This window comes from Tachysurus fulvidraco, chromosome 8 (genome assembly GCF_022655615.1).
Source record: "Tachysurus fulvidraco isolate hzauxx_2018 chromosome 8, HZAU_PFXX_2.0, whole genome shotgun sequence".
NCBI lineage: Eukaryota > Metazoa > Chordata > Actinopteri > Siluriformes > Bagridae > Tachysurus > Tachysurus fulvidraco.
The window spans coordinates 20,016,838-20,024,589 of record NC_062525.1 but is presented as its reverse complement, the minus strand read 5'-3'; the positions used below and the strand labels follow the sequence as shown (position 1 = coordinate 20,024,589).

Below are 7,752 nucleotides of genomic sequence, written 5' to 3'. Positions count from 1 at the left end.
CTTTTTCAGATGATCCTGACCTGGATGGACCGCCTCCTCGACCACGTCTGGCAGCGGCTGCGTCATGTCGACAGGTGTGCGCGGATCCCGAGCCAGCTCATGTGGAGCCGAAGGAGAGTCCACTGCCTCCACCGAAGGCAGTTAAGGCTGACCCACCCTCTCCACCGATCGTGGATCGTACACGCCAGAAAGACAAGCAAAAGGAGACTACGGATCTTGAATCTGTCAGAGAAGAGGCTTCGATTCCAGAGGTCAAAGAGAAACTTCAGAGTGTGATTACAATGCCCATGGTGGAAGTAGCGGGCCGGATGGAGACCCTATGTTAGTACACCGTCCGTGGACACTAAAGGACATTGAGCATGCTCATGAGCACCTCCCTGACCCGAGAGAAGTGTGGGGTATATGAGTGAGGGGGTAGTGACCGCATACGAGGCACATTTGAGAAACAGTTTCATGAATGGACTGATTCTGGAAATATCTGACAAAGTGAAAAACCTATGCATCACGTGGGACACTGGAAAGCTGAGCCTTATCGAACAACATGCTCTGTATGCGGAAAAGCTGCTCACGCAAGCCAAGCAAGAGCAGGGAAAAAAGAGAGAAGAACAAACACACAAAGTTCAGCTGACAATGATGCAAGCCATGACGAGATCTCAGACACAATGGAGAGGGACTTCCACATATCGAGGAAGAGGGCGATATCGAGGAATTGGGAGAGGAAGAGGAAGAGCCAGAGGCGGAAAAGAAAAAGGGGGAGAGAGTGGATGTTTTGTTTGCGGAGGACAAGATCACTGGGCAAGGGAATGCCCTAAGAGACACGATGAGGAAACTGCATGACCATCAACATCTCAGGTCGAGGAGGTCAGTCCTGAAGGGATGGGTGAGTCAAAATCTTTGATGCTATGCAATGAGGAAATGCTTCAGCTAACTTCTGATTCCGACTTAAATTTTAAGGTTTTGAATGCTATTGATTTTCTTGAAAAGAAATATACTCCACAAGGCACATATGCAAAATACAGTTTAGATGCCTACAAGCACATGCCAGTGCACACATTGAATGTAGAAGGGAAAGACATTTTGTTTTTAGTAGATTCTGGTGCAGGAAACTCTGTGATCAAATTACATGAGTTGAGTGAGATGCCAGAAATGAGTGGTAGATCCCTGAATTCAGTTGGAGCGTCTGGGATTATCGTGAAAGAAAAATTTACAGCACCCTTAAGGTGTGTTGAGAATAACCAACAGTCATTCACATTTTCTTTTCTGCTTTCTGAATGCTGCCCGATTAATTTGATGGGCAGGGATTTGATCTGCAAATTGGGAATAAACCTAATTAGCACCCCAAATGGATTAAAAGTGTGTAAAAGTCAAATAGGTGAATTTCAGGGCGTTAAGTGGGACCCCAGACCTCTGTTGTATGTGTATGAGTGGGAACTCAGCACCTCTTCTGTGAATTCAGTGAATCAAGCACTCTTAGATAAGGCCTATGATGTTACTAACCCTACACGCACACATGATCTGCACTGCACAGCACACACACAGGGCCTGATGTAGTTTATGAACAAGAGTGGTTTGAAATGCAGCCAAAAGCTGATGTGTTGTTACTGACAAAGTTGTATTGGGATAATCACAGATGTACTGCAGAAGTGAATCTTTCTATTATAAATGTGAAGCCGGGGAAGGCCCATCCGTTCACTATAGAGAATTCACACCCACATGTGTCTTTATCAAAAGTGAAACAGAGAAATGGGAAGATTTAGGGATGTGGACATTAAAATGTGTGAAAGCTGATGATTGGAAACCCAGTTCAGATTCCACAGTGTTGTATAGTGAGAAAACTAAAGCCTATTGCATGCACTTGAATTGGATAGCTTTTGTTGACAGAACAGTGGAGATAATGCCACAGGCAGACACAGATGTACTGAAAACAATGTGGCAGATGACACACATTTCTGGGGAAGATCCCCGATTACAAGCAGTTCCTAGAGAACTTTGGGCAACAGGGAAAAATGATGTAGGTCTGATCAAAAATTGTGCACCGGTGCAGATAACACCTAAATCGGATTACAGACCTTGCAAAACTCAGTACCCCTTAAAGCCAGAGGCTATTAGGGGTATCACACCAGTGTTTCATTCACTGCTTGAAGCTGGAGTGATTGTGCCATGTGAAACCTCCCCAGTGAGAACACCTATTTTTCCAGTGAGAAAACCTAGGCCTCTGGGTGAACCAGAGGAGTGGCGTTTTGTCCAAGATTTGCAAGTAGTGAATGATGCAGTAATTCCAAGAGCTCCAAATGTGCCAAACCCTCACACAATCTTGTCTCAGATTCCACCAGAAAGCAAGTGGTTTTCTGTGGTAGACTTAGCTAATGCTTTTTTCAGTGTACCAGTTCATCCAGACAGCCAGTTTTGGTTTGCGTTTTCTTTCAATGGAAAGCCGTACACTTTTACCAGATTGTGTCAGGGATATTGCGAATCTCCAACTATTTACAATGAAGCTCCCGCTACCTTAAAAACAGTCTTGAATCTCTGACGCTGACCCCAGGGTCAGCAATTCTTCAATATATGGACGACTGCATGATTGCAGCTCCATCTAAAGAGCAATGTGAAAAAGACACTTTTGCGTTACTTTGTCATCTAGCGGAGGCAGGTCACAAGGCGAGCTTATCAAAGCTGCAGTTTGTAAAACAGCAAGTGAAATTCTTGGGGCATCTGATATCAGAACAAGGCAAAACTATTGAGCAGAACAGAGTTGCAGCAATACAAAACATTCCAAAGCCTAACACAAAAAAACAACTGATGTCATTTCTAGGCATGTGTTCTTATTGTAGGACTTTCATACCAAACTATGCAGTCCTCGAAGCACCTTTGAGCGCAATTGCTCATGGGAAAGGCCTACAGGCCCACAGTGCACTGACTTGGACACCAGAGGCAGAAAAAGCCTTTGTAGATTTGAAAATGGCTTTACAAACCACCCCAACATTAGGGATTCCAGATCCAAACGAATTGTTTGTACAAACAGTTGATGAAAAAAGTGGTTGTATGACATCAGTGCTATTACAAAATCATGGTGGGAAAATGAGACCAGTGGCCTACTTCTCTGCTAAATTGGATCCAGTAACAGCAGGCCTGCCAATGAGTTTAAGAGCAGTAGCAGCAGCTGAGAAAGCAGTTAATGCTTCTAGAGATATTGTGGGATACAATGAACTAACCCTTTTGGTCCCACATGCAGTGTCACTTCTTCTTCTTGAACAGAAAACAGCACATATGTCTGCGGCACGTTGGCTGAGATATCACACTATTTTGCTTGACATGCCAAATGTGAAAGTAAAACGCTGTACTGTGTTAAACCCTGCAACTCTTCTCCCTACAAAAGCAGATGGAGAACCACACAATTGTGTTGCAGTTGTAAATGAAATTTGCAGTCCTAGGTCTGATTTGCAGGAAACGCCGTTGCAGAATCCAGATCTTGAGTTTTTTGTGGATGGATCAGCCTTCAGAGATCAGAAAACAGGCCGCAACTGCGTGGGGTATGCAGTAGTAACACAACATGAAACGATTAAAGCAGAATCATTACCAGAGCATCTCTCTGCGCAGGCAGCCGAATTGGTTGCTTTAACAACAGCATGCAGGTTAGCAAGAGACAAAACTGTCACTATTTATACTGACAGTAGATATGCATATGGGGTAGTACATGATTTTGGTACATTGTGGAAAAACAGAGGTTTCCTGACTTCTTCAGGTAAAGCAATCACGCACAATGGCCTGATTTCTGAACTCCTGGATGCAATCCTGTTGCCAAAATCTATTGCCATATGTAAGTGTGAAGCACACACTGGGAAACATGACCCCATTTCACAGGGCAATGCGCAAGCAGATGCAGCAGCAAAATCAGCTGCGCAGAAACTGATTCTTTCGTCAGAGAATGACGATACTTTGTGTATGTTGCAAATATGTACTCCCACAGCAGATCTCAAAGATCTTCAATCACAATCTACAGCCCAAGAAAGAGCCACATGGAGGAAAGCAGGAGGTGTGGTAAGAGATGGGGTTTGGTACGGCCCTGATGACAAGCCGTGTTTGCCAAAGAAATTGTTTCAATTCTATGCTAAATTGGCGCATGGCCAAGACCATGCGTCAAAAGGGGGGATGTATAACAGTGTCTCCAGATACTGGCACACTAAGGGCTTTGCAAACTATTCCCAGAAGTTTTGTGAGAAATGTATAGTGTGTGCCACAAACAACATTGGCCGAGGCGTTAAAGTCTCCCAGAGCGCCCATCCTCCGCCTCAGCGACCATTTGAACACCTTCAGATGGACTTTATTGAACTGACACCCAGTGAAGGCAAAAAATACTGTTTGGTGATAGTGGATATGTTCTCTAAGTGGGTGGAAGCTTTCCCCACTTCCAAACAGGATGCAAGTGCAGTAGCTAAAGCACTCCTGTCTGAAATTATTCCTCGTTGGGGAATCCCTGACAAAATCAGTAGTGACAATGGGACTCCATTTGTAAACCAAGCACTTCGACGGGTGGGAGAGTACTTGGGTATAGATCTCAGACAACACTGTGCGTACCACCCTGCCAGCGGAGGGGCGGTAGAGCGAGAAAATGGTACGCTAAAGAATAAATTGGCCAAGTGCTGTGATGAAACAGGTCTATCATGGGTAAAGGCCCTTCCCATTGTGTTATTATACATGAGAACGAGAACTAGAGGGAGAGTGAATTTAAGCCCATTTGAGATACTGTTTGGCAGACCCCCAAATACAGGAATTGAGCCTGGACAGACACCCAGATTAACCACAAGCCAATGTGAAGATGAAATGCTGTGTTATTGTGCAAACTTGTCCTCTGTTTTGTCTCAAATCCATAAGCAGGTGAAGGAAGCACTGCCTAAGGTGACGCAAACAGATCTGCACAGTCTCAAACCAGGTGACTGGGTGGTGGTGAAGGATTTCAGGAGGAAAAGCTGGAGAGCCAGGCGGTGGCTGGGACCATTTCAGGTACTTCTGACCACGCAGACTGTGGTGAAGGTTGCAGAGAGAGCAACGTGGATTCACGTTAGCCACTGTAAGCGGGTTCCTGAGCCAGAGGAAAAACCAACACCCGACAGCTGCAAAGAGGAATGAGAAGGGGCATCAGGGCACACGGTGACGTGCTAGTAACCTCTCCCGTGAGCTCCAACTGACTTTCCACGACGCGTATAGTGTCTGAGTCAGAAGAAAACCCTGATACAACGCAGCAGCCGACACCGAGAAGGAGCAGCGTCATCTGAAGGAGTAACATCGACACACACACACACACACACACGAATGTAAACACAAATGTAAATGAAATCAATCAACTGAAAGAGGTAAATGTGACAGACACTTACGACAGCAGATGACTGTACAGCATTACACATTTACGACAGCCAGACTCCCATACAAACACAAATATAAGATCTGACTTCTACAATCGATCAACATTGATGAGTAAAAGCTCCTGTTAAGATGAGGAGCCTTTTTGACTATCACCCAAGAGTTTTAGGGATCATTGGCATCCTTATGATCTGCCTGTTAATTAGAGGGAATGCAGAAAAGACTTCCACCTTTGGTAGAAGTCGCAGAGACGTGCATGAAAACACTTATTGGCAATTTGCCAACTACACTTCCAAAATGATCACAAATGAGTCTTGTTATGTGTGTATGATTCTCCCCACAGCTGCGAGTAAACACACAATGATCCCCATGAAAAGTAATGGTAGTGAATTGAAAGCCATAGCCCAATACTGTAGAAATTCTTACTGCATGTGGAAGCAGGATGCTTATAGAGTCCAGAATGGCACACATTTGTGTCTGGTGATAAATTCACCGGCCTCCCTGTGGTGTGAAGCTGGAGGTCCTGGGAGGACTGATTTAACTGGTACCACCATATGTCTACGGACTCTAATGCGTGTGACAAAACGAACATTCAAGGTAAATCAAACAAGAGTTAACACATTTGTTGCACAGCCTCCTCCTAAATTGAACTACACACACGGTTTTGTAGGTACAGGAAACATACCGTTAGGTAATATCACCAGCCGTAGGTGCACTCATTTATATTACCCATATTCTGATGACGGAACCTGCCCACAGGCAGAGTGTTCCCTCATTCATCCATCTGACACCGGCACATTACTCAGGACTGACGACTGGTACTGGGTCTGTGGTAAAAACGTGTATCTAGCCCTACCCCGTAACTGGGGAGGAGTATGTACTTTAGCAAGGTTTAGGTATCCAGGTGTGGTCATAGCTCACTCACACTAACCAATAAAGCGACCCAAGAGAGAGGTGTCTGATAATGACTTTCCTCCGCCAGAACATAGACTGAAACCTAAACTGAGTAAATTCTTTGATTCCTTCTTCCCACCGTATGGGATGACTCAGGTTTGGAATCAACTAGAAGTCACACATTATCGGCTTGCCACTTATATTAACTCCACTAATCGGGCAACCGAAGGCATTAAACAGGAACTCGCGGCCCTTGGATTGACTGCTACACAAAATAGAATGGCCTTAGATATTCTATTAGCTAAAGAGGGAGGTGTATGTGCCCTGATTGGAGATCAATGTTGCACCTTCATTCCCTCGAACGATGACGACCATGGGTCTATCTCAGATGCACTGCATGATATGCACAAAGTAGCAAACCAAATGAAACGAGACGAACACGGAGATAATAGTTGGGGACTTTGGTATACACTGTTCGGACAGTGGACTCCCTATCTATCAATGATAATCCCAGTGATTGTGGTATTAATCTTATTATGTTTGTTTGGCCCTTGCGTATACAAATGCATTCATTACATCATAATGTCCAATCTAACGACCAAACAACTTGTGAAACTAGACGATATTGACGATGACCCTGAATGGAGTCCTCCGTTCAGCGATGACTATTTCACTGAATTTGCCCAGAGTGATCCAGAAACAGACAAAGGTGAATACGGACAGTAGAGACTGTGACTTGTAGTGAAGTTACGACTTGATTAATGCTTAATGCTTTGCCTTTAACTGCATATTTTTTATATATACGGGTCCTGTCCCCACAAAAACAGCATATTATCCACTAAAGATCATGTATTTTATGAAGCATTCATGTGAACCCTAAAGGGGTAATGATACGCTGATGTGAGATTTTACATGATTAGCTTAAGATTTAAGTGATTATATTCTAGCTGATTAACAATGTTGTAGATTAAGTAGTTGATTAACAATACTGGTATCGATCGATCATTTAGAGTTTCTATTTTGTTACAGATTAATGATTAGTAAAATTTTGTGTATTGTCCCAGGGACAAAAGGGGGGAAGTGTAGTGGAAATTTTTACTTTAGAGAAGAACACATGAATCTGTCCTTCTAGGCTTCTGTATTTCCCATGGCTGGTAGTTATTGTGACTAGAGATTTCAGTTGTTTCTTCCTAAAACTGCCTTTAATCAGACCTTTCCCATGAGACCTTTTTTGTTCCCGTGGGATTAGCTTGGTCAGAAGATGAACATGTGATGGTACTAAGCCAATGGTGGATGATGTTTTGGTTTTACATGTCCTGTTTCATTTTATTCCTGTCTATAAAATGCTGGTGTTATCAATAATGGAGGCCCTTCCTCTCTGATTTTACATGTAGAGTGTTGGGTCCTTCTGCAAAGCTGAAAACAATAAACCGTGAAAACCTTTATACTCTTGCCCTTGCCTGTTGGTGTGATATTTTTATGCTTTAATTCTCCCGAACCGCA

The 7,752-nt window shown here is 43.8% G+C and overlaps 1 protein-coding gene and 1 pseudogene across 1 annotated transcript; both read left to right on the top strand.

Moving 5' to 3' along the window:
- Window positions 1-1,353: 1,353 nt before the first annotated feature.
- Window positions 1,354-3,023, top strand: LOC125145381 (annotated as a pseudogene).
- Window positions 3,024-3,075: 52 nt separating this feature from the next.
- On the top strand, window positions 3,076-6,748 carry LOC125145380 (protein NYNRIN-like). Its single transcript, XM_047817837.1, has one exon. The coding sequence runs from the start codon at window positions 3,076-3,078 to the stop codon at window positions 5,122-5,124; it is 2,049 nt and encodes a 682-aa protein (XP_047673793.1). The 3' UTR covers window positions 5,125-6,748.
- The last annotated feature ends 1,004 nt before the right edge of the window (window positions 6,749-7,752 follow it).

Bases quoted from the DNA above. Each gene is read 5' to 3' on its own strand.
- LOC125145380 (XM_047817837.1), top strand. From the start codon at position 3,076: ATGAGACCAGTGGCCTACTTCTCTGCTAAATTGGATCCAGTAACAGCA.